This window comes from Bufo gargarizans, chromosome 1, assembly GCF_014858855.1.
Source record: "Bufo gargarizans isolate SCDJY-AF-19 chromosome 1, ASM1485885v1, whole genome shotgun sequence".
Lineage (NCBI taxonomy): Eukaryota > Metazoa > Chordata > Amphibia > Anura > Bufonidae > Bufo > Bufo gargarizans.
This window is the reverse complement of record NC_058080.1, coordinates 477,940,460-477,958,511: the sequence shown is the minus strand read 5'-3', so window position 1 is coordinate 477,958,511 and position 18,052 is coordinate 477,940,460. Positions and strand designations below refer to the sequence as shown.

At 41.6% G+C, this 18,052-nt stretch overlaps 1 protein-coding gene across 1 annotated transcript in view; it reads left to right on the top strand.

Moving 5' to 3' along the window:
- DAPK1 (death associated protein kinase 1) overlaps nt 1–9,617 on the top strand; it is a 155,077-nt gene extending 145,460 nt beyond the window's left edge. Inside the window, exons 23-26 of the mRNA XM_044273564.1 lie at nt 1,784–1,919; nt 4,161–4,281; nt 6,371–6,559; nt 7,167–9,617. Of these exons, the coding sequence (XP_044129499.1) occupies nt 1,784–1,919; nt 4,161–4,281; nt 6,371–6,559; nt 7,167–8,399 (1,679 nt within the window). The 3' untranslated portion in view covers nt 8,400–9,617. The remainder of the gene's footprint in view (nt 1–1,783; nt 1,920–4,160; nt 4,282–6,370; nt 6,560–7,166) is intronic.
- Nucleotides 9,618–18,052: the final 8,435 nt, after the last annotated feature.

Below are 18,052 nucleotides of genomic sequence, written 5' to 3'. Positions count from 1 at the left end.
GGCTGTATAAACTGTTTGCATTTAATAAAATGGTGACTTGTGCAAACTCTACAATGTGGTGGCACAAAACTTTCAGTATGACCAAAATTATACATAAATCTAGCATACAATGATGAGATTGTCTGCTTCCAAGGCTTACGGAGATTTATCTCACTGCTGGTTTAACATAGTATTTGTGACATGCTGCTGCCAGACCTATTACTTGATGCGTTGTGACACAGGCACTGGTGTTAGGAACCATACAAGTATGAATTATATGAAATCTTGTTATTCCTAATCGTTGTATGTAGTGTTTAATGAGATCAACGTAAATAAGTTCTTGTCGTGGAGGACGTAAGCTGGGGCCTCTCACCCAGCCAAAGAGAATCTTGTTCTGCACTGACGAGTGTCCAAATCCCCAGAACAGCTGTCTGTGGTTGGGTGTCTTTTTCTTACGGAAGAGATTCTTGTTTTTGTCTTTTAACCCAATTCATTGTTTCCAGGCTGCATAAAAGACCAGACGATGATTGATAGGGTAGTCATCCAGAAGGCAGCACTACAGGGCCAGCTTTTCTCCTCCTAGATAAGATCTTCTTTAGATTTCCTTTTTCCCCGGGAAGCATTGCCTAGCCTATGACAACTTGCTGGTCTCCACAAAGAGAAACCTAATTCCCTCAGTTAAGGGGAAGTACTGTTCGAAGTGTCCCAGTCATCTTGCTGCAAGCTTTCATACGAGGTCACCGGGTGCTGGACTGCTGCTCCCAGCACTAATCCTGATTTTCTACACCATAAGGGTCCATTCACACGTCCGTTTTTTCTTTCCTGATCTGTTCCGTTTTTTCAGGAACAGATCAGGACCAGATCTGGACCCATTCATTTTCAATGGGTCCTGGAAAAAATCGGACAGCACAATGTGTGCTGTCCGTTTCCGTTGTTCCGTTCCGCATGTCCGTTTAAATATAAAACATGTCCTATTCTTGTCCTGAAAAATCGGATCCTGGTACAATACAAAGTCAATGGATCCGCAAAAAACGGATGACATTCGGATGTCATTCCGTATGTCATCCGTTTTTTGCGGATTCCGTTCCTGGAAACACATAACAAATTTTTTTTTTTTTTTTTTTTTCAATTTTTTTTCAAAGAAATCCAAACAACTTTATTTGATTATTGAAATGTATACATGCTCCCGTTTTTTGCGGATCCGCAAAAAACGGATGACATACGGAAACATTTTCAGGAACAACGGATCCGCAAAAAACGGACCGTTTTTCAGGATGAAAAAAAACAGGACGTGTGAATGGACCCTTAGATCAGTTTCTCAGCTTATGTTTTAGAAGTGTAATCAAATTCTCTGAGCTGCTTAGCAGCGTACATCCAATAAATCCCCGTCCAAGAAGCTGTATTCTACTCTTAGCCTGGGGAAGTATTTAACTTAATCCAGCAATTCCAAGGCAAAATAGCACATAGGACATAGTGATGTTTTACAGCATATGAAGATTGACGCTAATGAAAAGAAGGTTTTGCAAGCCATCTCAACTTTTCCCTTATACTTCACTTGTGCCATGAAAAGTGTGTTTTTCGCGTCGATGGAGTTGGCTTGATACAGTGTTCAGTCTGAGCACCATTCTTTTCAACTGCCTTGATAAATATTGGGACTATTACAACCATGTTATTCCCCAGCCATTTCCTTATATTAACCACCACCAGGTCATTACTGGAGTGTGAATGTAGGCTGACAGAATATTATTGTAAAATAAAGAAAGTGTTTGATTATTGGCCTCTTCCTTTCTTTTCTATGTAATAGCCTATGGAGGGAAGCTGAGGAGCCTTCTTAAAGTAGTCCTGGTTGCAACCCATGCAGACATTGTGAATCTCCCACGTCCTGCAGGAGAGTTTGGATATGACAAGGATATGTCACTACTAAAAGAAATTAGAAATAGGTAATGTTTTTACTATTGTATTACTGGGCAACATCTCTAGATTTATTTCCTGCAGCGCCACCACAGAGGAAATGAAGCATCACACAAAGCGCTGTTAGTGTAATACACTACTTGTGGCTAAGGCTACGTTCACACTGGCGTTTCTGGGTCCGCTTGTGAGATCTGTTTCAGGGCTCTCCCAAGCGGCCCAAAACAGATCAGTTTAGCCCCAATGCATTCTGAATGGATAAGGATCCGTTCAGAATGCATCAGTTTTCCTCCGTTCAGCCTCCATTCTGCTCTGGAGGCGGACACCAAAACGCTGCTTGCAGCGTTTTAATGTCCGCCTGACGATGCAGAGCCAAACGGATCCGTCCTGACTTACAATGTAAGTCAATGGGGACGGATCCGTTTTCACTGACACAATATGGTGCATCTGAAAACTGATCCGCCTCCCATTGACTTTCAGTGTAAGTCAAAACGGATTATAGGTGCGGATCCGTCTGTGCAGATACCAAACGGATCCGCGCATAACGCAGGTGTGAAAGTAGCCTAAGAAAAGAGGTGCCCGCTCTATTGTGGTATTTAAAAATAGGTTTAAATCTTACAGATCTACATAGTACAGAAGCTCTTTTCTTACTTTCAAAGTTCACCTTCATTGTGCTAAATTGGCTGTGTATCCTATTCCCTAAAATATAAGTGAAGGCTCACAGTGAGCTGTTACTAATCAGTATTACGTGGCAGTATCCAGGCATAAGTCTCCAAGTTCATAGACTATAGAAATTACTTTGAGCACTTATGACTAAAGCGTTTGTTTAGGTGGTTACATTTTTTTAATAAAAAAAAAAAAAAAAAACAAAAAAGGGACCGTTTACACTGACCAAGCATCGGGCAGATAATTGCTAACAAGTGTTTGTAGGAACGCTCATTAGCGATGATCTACCGGTGTAAAGGTGTCGCTGCTGAACAAGTGAAACACACATTCATTGGGTAATAAGATCATTTGTGCAGTCTCCTAAATTATTGTATGCCAGCAGCAGATTGTGCTGTCTAAACAGCCTTTGCTGTTGGCAAAGAGTGATTCTGTATTAGGACGAGCAATGGCATTAGCGATCACTCCTTCTCACACTGTGGAGGAGATTGCTGCATGTAAATGCAGAGGTCTCTTTTACTGGCAAGCAGGCAGCCTCCTTCCCAACAATTGTTTGCTTAATTGAGCAGTGTCCATTAGGACCCGCACATATATCGAGAACGGAGCCCCAAAAGTGGTGAAGGGTGCACTTTGCATGCACAGCTGCCCTCCATTCATTTTCTATGGGGCCACCAAAAATAGCCGAGCGCTGGCTGGACTATTTTCGTTGGGCCTATTGAAATGAATAGAAGTGGTTGTCGGTCATGCGCGGTGCGCTCCCATTCACTTCTATGAGGAGCGCGCATGGTGGTGGCCGGACCAGAGTTCTCCAGCAACCACTTTGCCGGCCTCCGTTCCCGATATAGGTACGGGTCCCAGTGGTGGGTCCCGCACCTATAAGACAATGGGGGTATATCTTAGTGATATGCCCTAATTGTCTGTGATGAGACAACCCCTTTAAGTCAAAAATAACCATACCGATCCCCTGGCGCTTTTGTTCTGACACTTCACGGTCCCCCACCAGTCTCCTAACTAAACTTCCTGGTTCTTTTTAAAGCCTGTATTACACTGCCCGATGATTTTTGGCAGATAATAGCTAACAAGCATTTCCATGAACACTTGTTAGCGATCATCTGGCAGTGTAATACTGTCGCCGGTTGTCTGATGAATGAGCAAACACTCAATCATCAGGCAATCCAAATCTTTTGACATGCTAAAAAATTATCATTTGCCGGCACCATCACAATCTGCTGCCGGCAAACCACTATGCAGCATTGGGTCAAGTGATGGCATAGCAATCACTCCTCCCCATGCTGCAGAGGAGATCGCTGCATGTAATAGCAGCTGTCTCCTCCTCTAGTGAGCAAGTGATTGCCAGTCATCTGCCATATCGGGCTGTGTAATACAGCCTTAAGACACAGGCTCTGATTTCTTAGCCCCTATCTGTTGAGAAGGACCAGAAAACAGTCTGGATAGGGATCAGTAAGGTTAGTATTTGACAATTTTACACCATGTGGACAACCCTTTTTAATTTCCTCTTTTCTTCACAAGGCCCTTTATGTATAATAAGTTTATTGTCAAGTTTTCCCTTTAACTTATGGGTGACAATCATAATCTCTGTATGTTGCCAGGTTTGGTAATGACCTGCAGATCTCTGACAAGCTATTTGTGCTGGATGCTGGAGCATCTGGTTCGAAGGATATGAAGCTTCTGCGCAATCATCTTCAAGAATTGAGAAGCCAGTTAATTTCTGTAAGTTTATATCACCTGTGTTCAATGATTGTTTCTTTTAAGATAAAACAATAGTCTTAGAACATCAGAAACTTGGGTCGGTGGATTAGATAGTAGGATTACAATAAGTATTCTGATAAAAAGAAGGAAGCTTGCATCACACATCCACATGCTATGCATTGAGCTAATGCTTCTCAGCATAATTTATAAAAAGGTACTTGGTATACTTTTTGATCAAAATGCATAGACCCACTGACCACATCAAGGTGACCTCTAATGAGCAGGTCCCTAATCTAAATTGGCTCAGTGCCACACAGCGACCACAGCACCTTTAGGCAGCGCAACTTAGCAGCCCAACAGCACCCCTGCTGTCAGGCTAAGCCTCCCTTGGCACTGGGCCACACCAACCTACAGACACAGTGCCATGGCAAAAGCAGCTGCCATTCAGCACTGCCCTCTGTGAACATATCTGAGCTCTCAGAAGCTAACTGAGACCAAGTAGGAATTAACCCTTATGCAGTCTTCTGCTAATTAAAAACACCTGAGCCGAATAGGAGGCGTACTGCATATTCTGACCCAAAAAAGCATGGATCGCACATCCACATGCTGTGCTATTGACGTGGTCACTGGGCTTATACATTTTGATAAAATAAAGTATACCAGGGACCTAATGTCTTGTTTATAAGTTATGCTGAGAGCGTTTTTTGGCCTGTCGCCTGTCGGCATGTTTGCCATGCTGCGATTGGATCTACGCCGCTCCCCATTATTGTGAATGGGGCCGGGCGGACTTACGGCAGCTCATGGTTGTACACTGTAGTACTTATCCGGCAGGCTGTTCCCCTGCCAGACCGAGTATACGCCAGTGTGAAACAGGCCTCAGATCAATAGCTTAGCATGTGGATGTCCAATTCATCCTTTTTTCTTTTTGTCAGAGAATTACAATAAAGCACTGCTCTTGTAGGTGGTACTACACTGCTAGCAAATGAAAAAAGAACACCAGGAAAACGTAATGAGATTGAGTTGAGGAGACTGACAAAGAATAAGCTGCTAGTGGTGCTTGGTCAGTGATCACACAATGAAGGCTGTGCACCCTTTAATTTGGGTTCTGCAATAAAGTATATGATGAGGCAGGGTCTTGTTAATACTGGGTGGCATTGCCTCGCTGCGATACAGGATGCCACTCTGGCATGGCACCAGTCATACAGGTGCTTGATATTCTCCTAGGGTATGTCATTGCAAATTCTTTTAACTTGGAACCGTATTTCAGCCAAGGTGGTTGTTGACATGGTAGATCCGTCGCCCCATCCAGTTCCAGACATTTTTGAGGAGGGGAGATCTGGCAATTGAGCTGGCCAGGGCAGTTGCTGGATCCCCTGAAGAGCATGTCCTGTAGCGAGGGCAGTGTGTGGGCAGGCATTATCTTGTTGGAACACCATGTGTCCTAACTTAGTCAGTGGGACTGGTTTCAAAATGTTCTGCACATACAGAAGGCTGGTCAGTTTTACCTCCACGAATAATACGATGGGAAAACCTATGGTAGCTAATGGGTCCCCTTTCCATTATACTTCACCACTTTTGCAGGTGAAGTATAACTTCACCACTTTTTTTTCTTCCATTTTTCAGTGGTGTAAATCAAAAATAAACCAGGGTGTATAAAACTGAACCACAAAGATGTGTAATTGTCATCGCTTTCTTGTGATATTCTGTACCTGAGCTACTTATACATGGAGATGATGTCCCTAGGCCATTGCACAGTTTAAGCATGAATAGTTGCCCTTTCTTTGAGTTGCCCTTGAATAACTACTGCATTGCTTTGTTTTTAATGCAGTTTAAAATACTTGCTCCCCCTAGTGGTAAATACTTCATTTTCATATTTAGATCAAACTGGTTAACTTAATTTTTTTTCTATACAAATAGGGTCTTTTTATGTATTGCATGTGTTTTAAAATGTTCACTAATATTTAATTTATGTAATGTATGAGAGTATGATATAACTTTAAGTTAAATATATAAAAATAATTGAAGCTGTTTTATACTTTTAGCTTTTTCTGATTAGTTAGTATTAGACCGTAGTGAATGTGTCAATATATTTTCTTCATTTTTTTTATAGAGCTGCCCAACAATGACTCCATTGTGTGAGAAAGTTGTCTCCGTCTTGCCATCATGGAGAAAGCAAAATGGCCCCAACCAGTTGCTTTCATTTCAGCAGTTTGTCTATGACGTGCAAGAACAACTTAATCCATTGGCCACTGAGGATGATGTCCGGAATCTAGCACAACAACTTCACAGCATGGGAGAGGCAAGTGACTCACATCCTTCATTAGATATACATGCAAAACAGAATATCATTCTCCTGTTCGTACAAAGAAGAAAAACATTTTAGAGATAATTTTTATTTTTATTTTTTAGTTGATCTGAATATTTAGATCATTATATATATATATATATATATATATATATATATATATATATATATATATATATATATATTATACTGACAGCACTCCAAGTAAAAGTAGTGGTGTTTATTCACCCATGTGGATGGCAACGTTTCAGCTCATACAAGAGCCTTGTATGAGCTGAAACGTTGCCATCCACATGGGTGAATAAACACCACTACTTTTACTTGGAGTGCTGTCCGTCTTTCATCTTTATTATATGGGGTAAGCAGCTACATCCCTGGACTTGGCACCCACATAGTTTTTCTCCGGTGCCGCCATTTGTGTGTGTGTGTGTATACATACATACATACATACATACATACATACATACTGCTCTAAGTAATGTTAGATCTCTGGCAACACTTTTTACAAAGGCAGAAGTTATAGTATTTTTTATTATAGTCAGCCATCTTGCGTTTTTCTCAACATGATGGACTTTGTTTTTCCTTTTTGCTTTTTTTTCAGATCAACATCATGCAGAGTGAAACCGTCCAAGATGTGGTGCTCTTAGACCCTAGATGGTTATGTTCCAATGTCCTAGGAAAGCTACTCTCTGTTGAGAACCCAAAAGCTCTTCATCATTATAGAGGGAGATACACCATGGAGGATATCCAGCGTCTAGTCTCTGACAGTGATGTGGATGAACTTGTTCAAATTTTAGATGCCATGGACATATGTGCTCGAGATATAAGCAGTGGTACCATGGTGGATATCCCTGCTCTTATTAAAACGGACAGCCTCCACAGGTCATGGACTGATGAGGAGGAGGACATTTTGATTTATGGAGGTGTTAGAATTGTTCCTGTGGAACACCTTACTCCCTTCCCATGTGGAATATTTCATAAAGTTCAAGTTAACCTGTGCCGGTGGATACACCAACAGAGTGCTGAAGGAGATGCTGATATACGCTTGTGGGTAAATGGGTGTAAGCTGGCCAACAGAGGTGCTGAAGTTCTGGTGTTGCTGGTCAACAATGGTCAGGGAATTGAAGTGCATGTTAGAGGACTAGAAACGGAGAAGATAAAGTGTTGTTTACTTCAAGAATCAATCTGCAGTATCATTGATAACTTATTAGCAACTACATTGCCTGGGCTTTTGACTGTAAAACATTACTTAAGCCCACAACAGCTAAGGGAACATCATGAACCGGTAATGGTTTATCAACCAAGAGACTTTTTCCGTGCCCAGGCTCAAAAGGAAACTTCGCTGGCGAACACCATGGCTGGGTACAAGGAAAGCTTTAGCAGCATACTATGCTTTGGAAGTCTGGAAATTTACTCCCAAGGAAGCTTAGGAATGGATCACCACATCTCTGATCTGAATATACTTGTAAGGAGGAAGCTCAGCAGGCTTCTAGATTCTCCAGATCCTATGGGCAAAGACTGGTGTCTTCTAGCTATGAACTTGGGCCTTCCAGAATTAGTTGCCAAATACAATGCTGGCAGTGCCTCTCAAAAAGATTTCCTCCAGAGCCCAGTTTGTTCTCTTCTTCAGGAATGGGGAAATGCTCCTGAGAGCACTATAGCAATTTTAATGTCAAAACTAAGGGAACTTGGACGTCGGGATGCAGCAGATTTTTTGCTGAAATCATCTTCAGTGTTTAGAGTGAATTTAGATGTCCATGGACAGGAGGCTTATGCTGCGAGCTGCAACAGTGGCACATCCTATAATTCTATTAGTTCAGTAGTATCTCGATAACCGAATCGCTATTCATTCTGGACACTGCTATACAGCAACCAGTGTAAAGAATTTAGTCCCTATTTTATTGTATTATAAGGGTATGAGTTTTACGTCATTAATTTATAGACATTCCATCTATGAATGTTCCATGCCCTATAAACCTTCTTTGTGATCTTTCTACTTTTAATAAGAATTGTTGCCTTTTTGTCATAGATTTTTAGAGGTTCATACTTTGGAATTTTCAACCCAGACTTCTATATGAATGTGCTGCTAATTACTGCCAACTAAATGGATATAAGCTGTCCCGTTCACATAAAAGATAAAGTTATTTTGTACATTTTAGCAATCTAAAGGCATAGCTGCTCCTATCCAGAAACAAGACCCACATCCCACTTGTGTTTGCTTAATATTTGAGTAATATTTCTTCAGTGGATTTGAAGGTGTTCCATGAATTCTCTTTTAGGAAACACAGTGGTGTGAGTGCCTTGTTAAGGGGAGGTTTAGCTATAGCTTCAGTTCATCATGTGCTCTACCTCTTCATTACCTTTTGCATGATAATCATGACAAGTGTCCGTTTTACTTTAAAGCACTCTCCAGATATATATATATAAAACACCTACAATATGTACTGTACTTGTATTTTCTCCACTGCAGTCTTCAATGTGACTGTATGGCTCAGGTACATAGTTGATGAGTCAAAAGAATATCTGACATTTACTTTTTAAGTGTTATAGGCTTTGTCCAATTGGTTTCTTTAGTAAAAGGTTGAAAGATTTTTATTTTTTAACACAGATGAAGCTTTATTTTACAGTTTGTGAGGCCTTGAACGTTCAAGCTGATGGGCAGCATGAAGTTTCCTTCAGTTACATCATCTCAGGTATAGGTTCTTACAGATCTCCGTCAGCAGTGTAAGACTTGTGTCGGAAGGAATCCTGCAACAAACACCCATTGCAATATTTCTAGTTTAGAAACGGGCATCTTTTTATTGTTATATACAAGGGCAAGTTCACGATTATTCCTGTACTTGAAACAACAAGCAAATCTTTGCTTGCTGCCAATACTGATTGAATATCTGTTTCGTTAGTGTGCTTTCTCTTTGAAGACGCATGCAATGGATGAAATCTTTTATGTGAATATACAGGAGTGACATTCCCATTTTTAATCTTTTGTTTGTAGAACGACTTTAAAACTTGTTTTTATATCTGTATATATCTATGAATAAACATATTGCCTGTTGCACATTTGGATTTCTTGGATCTTTCTATACTTTTTATTAATTATGGATGGGGGCTGTAATGGGAACTTCAACCAAATTTCAACTTAAACAGCCACATTCCCTGCTGGATTGGAGCTGTTTTGGAATCTGAAAAGGAATTCAACAAAGTAGCATTGTCATTTTTAAATATATTAGTACAATCTAGAACACGGGTGTCAAACACAAGGCCCGCGGGCCGAATCCGGCCCGCCAGACCTTGTCATGTGGCCCGCGTAGCCGCCGCCGGCCGCCAGCCTTCACCTTTTTATTATCATTATCACTTACACCCGATACAGGAGCCGGGAGGATCAGCTGTGAGGGAGGCGGTACTTACATCTACAAGCGCTCGCCGAGAGGAGGGAGGAGGCAGGCCGGGAGGATGGGCGCTGGCAGCGTGAGTCATACGTCACGAGCCTGCGCCCCCACTTTATGAATGAAGCAGGCGGCGTGGGCGCATGTTGTATGACTCACGCTGCCAGCGCCTGTCCTCCCGGCCTGCCTCCTGCCTCCTCTCGGCGAGCGCTTGTAGATGTAAGTACTGCCTCCCTCACAGCTGATCCTCCCGGCTCCTGTATCGGGTGTAAGTTATAATGATAATAAAAAGGTGAAGGCTGGTGATTGTGAAACTTGAAAGGGGGGAAAGACCGTATGTGAATGGCTACTGGGCTGGCGCTGCTGAAAGGGGTTAATTATAACTACTGTGGGAGCAAAGGGGGGAATAATTAGCTACACTGAAGAGGGGACTGAAAGGGGTTAATAAATACTGTGAATGGGGGACTGCTGAAAAAGGGGTTAATAACTACTGTGAAGCCCCTTCACAGTAGTTAACCCCTTTCAGCAGTCTTCACAGTATTTATTAAACTCAGCAGTCCCCCTTCAGTGAAGGGGGGACTGCTGGGGTTAATAACTACTGTGAAGGGGGACTGCTGAAAGGGGGAAATAACTATGAAGAGGGGGACTGCTGAAAGGGGGAAATAACTATGAAGAGGGGGCTGCTGAAAGGGGTTAATAACTACCGTGAAGGGGGACTGCTGAAAGGGGTTAATAACTACTGTGAAGCCCCTTCACAGTAGTTATTAATCTTTCAGCAGTCCCTCCTTAACAGTATTTATTAACCCCTTTCAGTCCCCTCTTCAGTGTAGTTATTTATTCACTCTTTTGCTCCCACAGTAGTTATAATTAACCCCTTTCAGCAGTCTTCACAGTATTTATTAAACTCAGCAGTCCCCCTTCAGTGAAGGGGGGACTGCTGGGGTTAATAACTACTGTGAAGGGTGACTGCTGAAAGGGGTTAATAACTACTGTGAAGGGTAACCTCTTTCAGCAGTCCCTCCTTAACAGTATTTATTAACCCCTTTCAGTCCCCTCTTCAGTGTAGTTATTTATTCCCTCTTTTGCTCCCACAGAAGTGATAATTAACCCATTTCAGCAGTCCCAGCAGGGGACTGCTAAAAGGGGTTAATAACTACTAGGGGGGTGACACCATTTTCTACTGCACCGGGTGACACCAGCCCTAGCAACGCCAGTGTCAGCGCTCCTTATGCGATTATATACATACGGTAACCATTAACTATTAGAGATACGATTATACAGTGAGTGGACGCATAGTCCTACAGATACAACCGGCCCTTTGAGGGTGACCAAACTGCTGATGCGGCCCCCGATGGATTTGAGTTTGACAGCCCTGATCTAGAACATAGGGGAAGATTTATCAAAGCAGTTTTTGAAATCTCCTGCACTGTGGGAGGATGCAACTCATTTATGAAGAGGCACAGATTTCATCATAAATTAGGTGCATCTTCCGGGGTCTCCATGTGCCAGAATCTGTGGCAGTTAAGCCCGGCCCTAGATTTCTTTCTTCCTCTGCTCCTGGAAACAGGCGCAAATTCAGATATAAATTAGGTGGCCACGCCCCCTTTTCAGAAAGTGGCGAAGGTGGCACAGAAGCGTCATTTTTATCAAGTTTTGACCACATCACTGAGACGCCTGTGGTTTTTCAACAAATATAATGTACATGACTGCTTAACCCCTTAAGGACACGGCCTTTTTACACCTTAGGACCAGGCCATTTTTTGCAAATCTGACCAGAGTCACTTTAAGTGCTGATAACTTTAAAACGCTTGGACTTATCCAGGCCGTTCTGAGATTGTTTTTTCGTCACATATTGTACTTCATGACACTGGTAAAATGAAGTGAAAAAAATATTTTTTTTTTTGCAGCAAAAAATACCTAATTTAACAAAAATTTGGAAAAATTAGCAAATTTCAAAGTTTCAGTTTCTCTACTTCTGTAATACATAGTAATACCCCTAAAATTTTGATGCCTTTACATTCCCCATATGTCTACTTCATGTTTGAATTATTTTGGGAATGATATTTTATTTTTTGGGGATGTTACAAGGCTTAGAAGTTTAGAAGCAAATCTTGAAATTTTTCAGAAATTTACAAAAACCCAATTTTTAAGGACCACTACAGCTCTGAAGTCAATTTGCGAGGCTTACATAATAGAAACCACCCAAAAATGACCCCATTCTATAAACTACACCCCTCAAGGTATTCAAAACTGATTTTACAAACTTAGTTAACCCTTTAGGTGTTGTACAAGAGTTATTGGCAAATGGGGATGAAATTTGAGAATTTCATTTTTTTGCCTAATTTTCCATTTTAACCCATTTTTTCCACTAACAAAGCAAGGGTTAACAGCCAAACAAGACTGTATCTTTATTGCCCTGACTCTGCCGTTTACAGAAACACCCTTATATGTGGCCGTAAACTACTGTACGGCCACACAGCGGGGCGTAGAGTAAAAGAAGCGCCGTTTGGTTTTTGGAAGGCAGATTTTGCTGGACTGGTTTATTTACACCATGTCCCATTTGAAGCCCCTGATGCACCCCTAGAGTAAAAACTCCCTAAAAGTGACCCCATCTAAGAAACTACACCCCTAAGGTATTCAAAACTGATTTTACAAAGTTTGTTAACCCTTTAGGTGTTGCACAAGATTTAATGGAAAATAGAGATACAATTTCAAAATTTCACTTTTTGGGCAGATTTTCAATTTTAATATTTTTTTTTCCAGTTACAAAGCAAGGGTTAACAGCCAAACAAAACTCATTATTTATGGCCCTGATTCTGTAGTTTACAGAAACGCCCCATATGTGGTCGTAAACTGCTGTACGGGCACACGACAGGGCGCAGAAGGAAAGGAATGCCATACGGTTTTTGGAAGGCAGATTTTGCTGGACTGGTTTTATTGACACCATGTCCCATTTGAAGCCCCCCTGATGCACCCCTAGAATAGAAACTCCAAAAAAGTGACCCCATTTTAGAAACTACGGGATAAGGTGGCAGTTTTGTTGGTACTAGTTTAGGGTACATATGATTTTTGGTTGCTCTATATTACACTTTTTGTGCGACAAGGTAACAAGAAATAGCTTTTTTGGCACCGTTTTTTTTGTTATTTACAACATTCATCTGACAGGTTAGATCATGTGGTAATTTTATAGAGCAGGTTGTCACAGACGCGGCGATACCTAATATGTATACAATTTGTTTTATTTATGTAAGTTTTACACAATGAATTAATTTTTAAAACAAAAAAAAGTTTGTGTCTCCATAGTCTAAGAGCCATAGTTTTTTCAGTTTTTGGGTGATTATCTTAAGTAGGGTCTCATTTTTTGCGGGATGAGATTGCGGTTTTATTGGTACTATTGTGGGGTGCATATGACTTTTTGATCGCTTGCTGTTACACTTTTTGTGAAGTAAGATGACAAAAAATAGCTTTTTTTACACTTTTTTTTTTTTTTTTTTTTTTTACGGTGGTCATCTGAGGGGTTAGGTCATGTGATATTTTTATAGAGCCGGTCGATACGGACGCAGCGATACCTAATATGTATACTTTTTTTATTTATGTAAGTTTTACACTGATTTCATTTTTGAAACAAAAAAAATCATGTTTTAGTGTTTCCATAGTCTAAGAGCCATAGTTTTTTCAGTTTTGGGGCGATTATCTTGGGTAGGGTATGATTTTTGCGGGATGAGATGACGGTTTGATTGTTACAATTTTGGCGTACATACAACTTTTTTGATCACTTTTATTACCTTTTTTGGGAAGTAAGGTGGGCAAAATTTCAATTTCATCATAGTTTTTAATTTTTAATTTTTATGGCGTTCACAGTTTGGGTAAAGTAACATGACCGTTTTATAGATCAGGTCGTTACGGACGCGGCGATACCAAACATGCGTAGGGAATTTCATTTTTTTTATTTTTAATCAGTGATAAGTGTGTTTTTTGATTTTTACTTTATTTTTACTTTTTTTCACTTTCTTTTTGACCCAGACCCACTTGGTTCTTGAAGATCCAGTGGGTCTGATGTCTGTATAATACAGTACAGAACAATATATATAGTACTGTACTGTATTTTACACTTTGTCTGAACAGATCTATGCCTTTCAGCACAGATCTGTTCAGCACCATGGACAGCAGGACGCCTGAGAAGGCGTCCTGTTGCCATGGGAACCTTCCCCCATCTGCTCAGTAGTGGTCAGAACTGCGCAGACGGGGAAGGGTAAGGACAGGACTTCGGGGGGCTGCCTGGGAGCTCTCTCCCTCTCCATTCGGGGGGCTGCAAAGGCACAGCAGCCCCCCGATGGGAGAGGGAGGGAGCTCCCTGCGCTGTTAACCTTTTCCATAAAGCGGTCCGTACGGACCGCGGTATGGAAAGGGTTAAACGGCTGACATCGCAGCACAGATGTCAGCCGTTTATACCAGGGTGCCAGCAATGTGCTGGCACCCTGGTATACCCACTAGACGCCAACGATTATTCAAGGGGAGGCGGGCGGGGGATCGCGATCCCCCCTGCACCCCCCACCGGGCAAAAAAATCACTCAGGAGTGCAGGGGGGGGATACAGATGTATTTTAGGAATACTAAAGTTTCTGATCCCCCGCGGTCAGTGACCGCGGAGATTAGAAACTGCAGAAATCGCAGCAAACCGCAGGTCTGAATTGACCTGCGGTTTGCGGCGATCACCGACATGGGCGCATGACCCCCCCGCGCATTTAGCCTAGGTGCCTGCTCAATGATTTGAGCAGGCACCGGGTTCCGATCACTGTCAGCCGCACGGCAGTGATCGGAAATACACAGGGGCGTACATGTACGCCCTGTGTCCTTAAGTACCAGGGCACAAGGGCGTACCTGTACGCCCTATGTCCTTAAGAGGTTAAACAAAACTCTTAAAGAGTTTCCAGGATTTTTATATTGGTGGCCTGTCCTCAGCATGACCATCAATATCAGATCTGTGGGAGTCCAGCATCCTGCACACCCACTAATCAGTGGTTCCCAAGTAGTGTCCACACTGTAGTGGACGGAGCTAGTTATTGCAGTGCTGCTCTCACGCAAATGAATGGGAACAGCACTGCAGTAACTAGCTCCGTCGATTACACAGTGGACACAGCTATGTAGTCCGCCATCTATTTCCAGGAAAAGCAGAATGGTGCGGTTTTGGACCCTTACTGATCTTATACTGATGCCAATCCTGAGCATAGGCCATCAATGTAAACATTCTGGAAAACCTGTGAACACCATTGCATCAACTTTTCTTAATTGCTTTGTATTTTATGATTAAAAAAAAAAACTTTTCTAATTGTTTTTAATAAAAATGTTTGCTTTATTTGGCTTCTGCAGCTGGCATGTATATACACTACATAGCAAGCTTACTAGCAAATCGGTCAGACTGGTTGCTTAAATCTCTCTATTCCCTCTCTGACTTCTCCTGAATAGTCTTGTAAGCTTATGTATGAGCAAATTAATACTAAACCTGGACTTGGTCAAAGTTTAGCTTAGAAGATCATTCAGAGAGAACTAGAGGGGCATGGATTATAGACTGTCAGGTCAGCTCAGTGTTAGTTTTCATTGTGAATGGCATTCTGCAGCTTGCTATGTAGTGTGATTCAAAGATGCTGCAATAGCCAACTTGAGTAAAGATTTTAATTAAAGGCATTAGAACTTTATCACAAAATACATGAAATACAACAAAATTATGCATGTCCATAACCTTTAAATACCGTTCAACACATTGCAAACTTTAAATTGATCCTGAAGGAATCTGAGGCTCGGCCATACCATTTTGAATTTATGCCCAACTAGAAGCGACAACCTTAAAGGGAAAATTTCGTGCAATCTGCAGGCAGCATGTTATAAAGCAGGAGGAGCGGAGCAGATTAATATATACTTTTGTGGGTAAAGATTCAGTATAACTTATAATTTATTCATTTACATTCCTGTTCGCTCTGGGCTCTGAAGTCCAGGAGGCGGTCCTATCAGTGATTGAAAGCTATCTCTGTATACACAGTCATAAAGGGCAGTCTGTCAATCACTGATAGGACCATCTCCTGGACTTAAAAGCCCAGAATGAGCAGAAATTGATATGAATAAATTACAAGTTATACTGAATCTTTTAACAAACTATATATCAATCTGCTCAGCTCCTCCTGTTCTGTACCATGCTCCCTTTATTTCAGATACCATGTTCACTGTGACTGGTTTCCTTTAATTATTACAAGTAGGTTACACAAAACATAGATATACACATAAACGGTAATTAAATATACTATGTTAAATAGACCCGGAAAAAGTAAGTAAAAACCCACTCAGTGTACATAGATACACCAAACAACGAGAATGAACTGAGATTAGACGGGTATATCATCAAAAATAAATCCTCTATTGAATAAGTAACATATAGATGAGAACATGAGACAACAGATAAAAAATGGCTACATCTGAGGAGGCAAAAAAAGAAGGTTGGGCAGCACAGCTGTGTAACAGGTACAGGCGGAGTGCCAGCGGCTGTGGAGGCGATCCCCCTCCAAATACTAGGCTGAAGAAATTCCACGGCACATCCAAAGCGTAAAATTGTAGAAAAACTTTATTCACCAGACCCGCAACGTTTCGATCCGTTTCCTGGGCTTTTTCTCGAGCAGTGACCACATTCAGCAATGCATTGTGCACATTTATACAGCTTCACATAGTTAATTAATAATGATCTTAAGTACATTAATCAATATAAAATGTCTCAAAATATCGAAGATAGACATCATATGTCAACATTCATCATATCTCATAGTGCAGATGTGTTTACATTTGATACAGTCTAGTGATATAGGCACTGTCGCCAGACAAAAAAACCACTATAAATTCATATAAGTGTAAACAATCCCCATAATTGTAACCTGTTACATCTGTGAATATCTTCATAATCAAATAATTTTGTGCAGGTGTACCTTAAAAATAATCGAGATGAGGAAGGTCCTAGAGCGGGCGATGGATGCGGTCCACATGGATGTCGGCGTGTAGATCACTCTACTGCGCATGTCAAAGGACCTTTTGAAACTTTGCAGTCACATGATCGTGTATCCGACCATGTGATCGGGACTCTCCTGTCACGTGCCCTAGCTAGCGTAATTGTGTGGTGAGACATCATGCATTCCACCATATTGTGAACCGCACTCTTCACCGTGGAGATTCAGCAGTCAATCGCATGAGAACCACTTAATCCGTCCATCATAGATCCTGGCTCCGCCAGCGCACAGTGTAGTGAATCTGCTTAGTTGGGTGGGTAGTCATGTGCAGCGGGATCAAGTATGGAATCGAGGGATCAGAGGCGATATCACAGTCCTTAATGTAGCCACTCTATGTAAGGATAAAGGATATAGCGGAAGTACCTCATATAACATGAGAGACTGAATCAGGAGATATCAGTGTCCCTCCAGATCATGTGCAGGATCAAAAACCGATCCATAGAAAACTATTAGTAATCCAAAACAAAGGAGAAGTATGTAACATCAATGTTGTTAATTCACCCCCTAGTCATACGAGGAGTCCAACATGTATGACGTGTGCTCGTTACACACGACATCAAGTCGGAACACCACCATTTTCAGTGGGCCGCCATTCCTGGATGTCCAATCTGGGGTACCAGCCTCTTGATTACGGGGGCGATGTCAATTATATATTCATCTAGCGACATGTATCGCTCTCCCATCGAACCGCAACTGATCAATGTCACACAAACCAAGCCCCCAACTAGAGCTGTATAGAACGTGTATCTAACCATTGGGCGCTGGACGGAAACCACCGTGCTCACTACAAACAGTGATTCCCATACAAGTGGTGTAAAGAAGCAGATATCATTAGTATAGCTAGTGGGAACAGATACAGGTAAAAAAAAAATTTGTTAAATACAAACAGGACACTTATATACACTACTGTTGGTTCCAAATACATGTGTGTTCATGTTTAAGATCAGGAACCATGTCAACCTAGTTGACCCACATTCCACCGCTCACTCTTCACAGAAGAACCAATACCTCATCACATATCTGCAAGAGATGAAAACAAGTATTAAAATCACCCTGTTA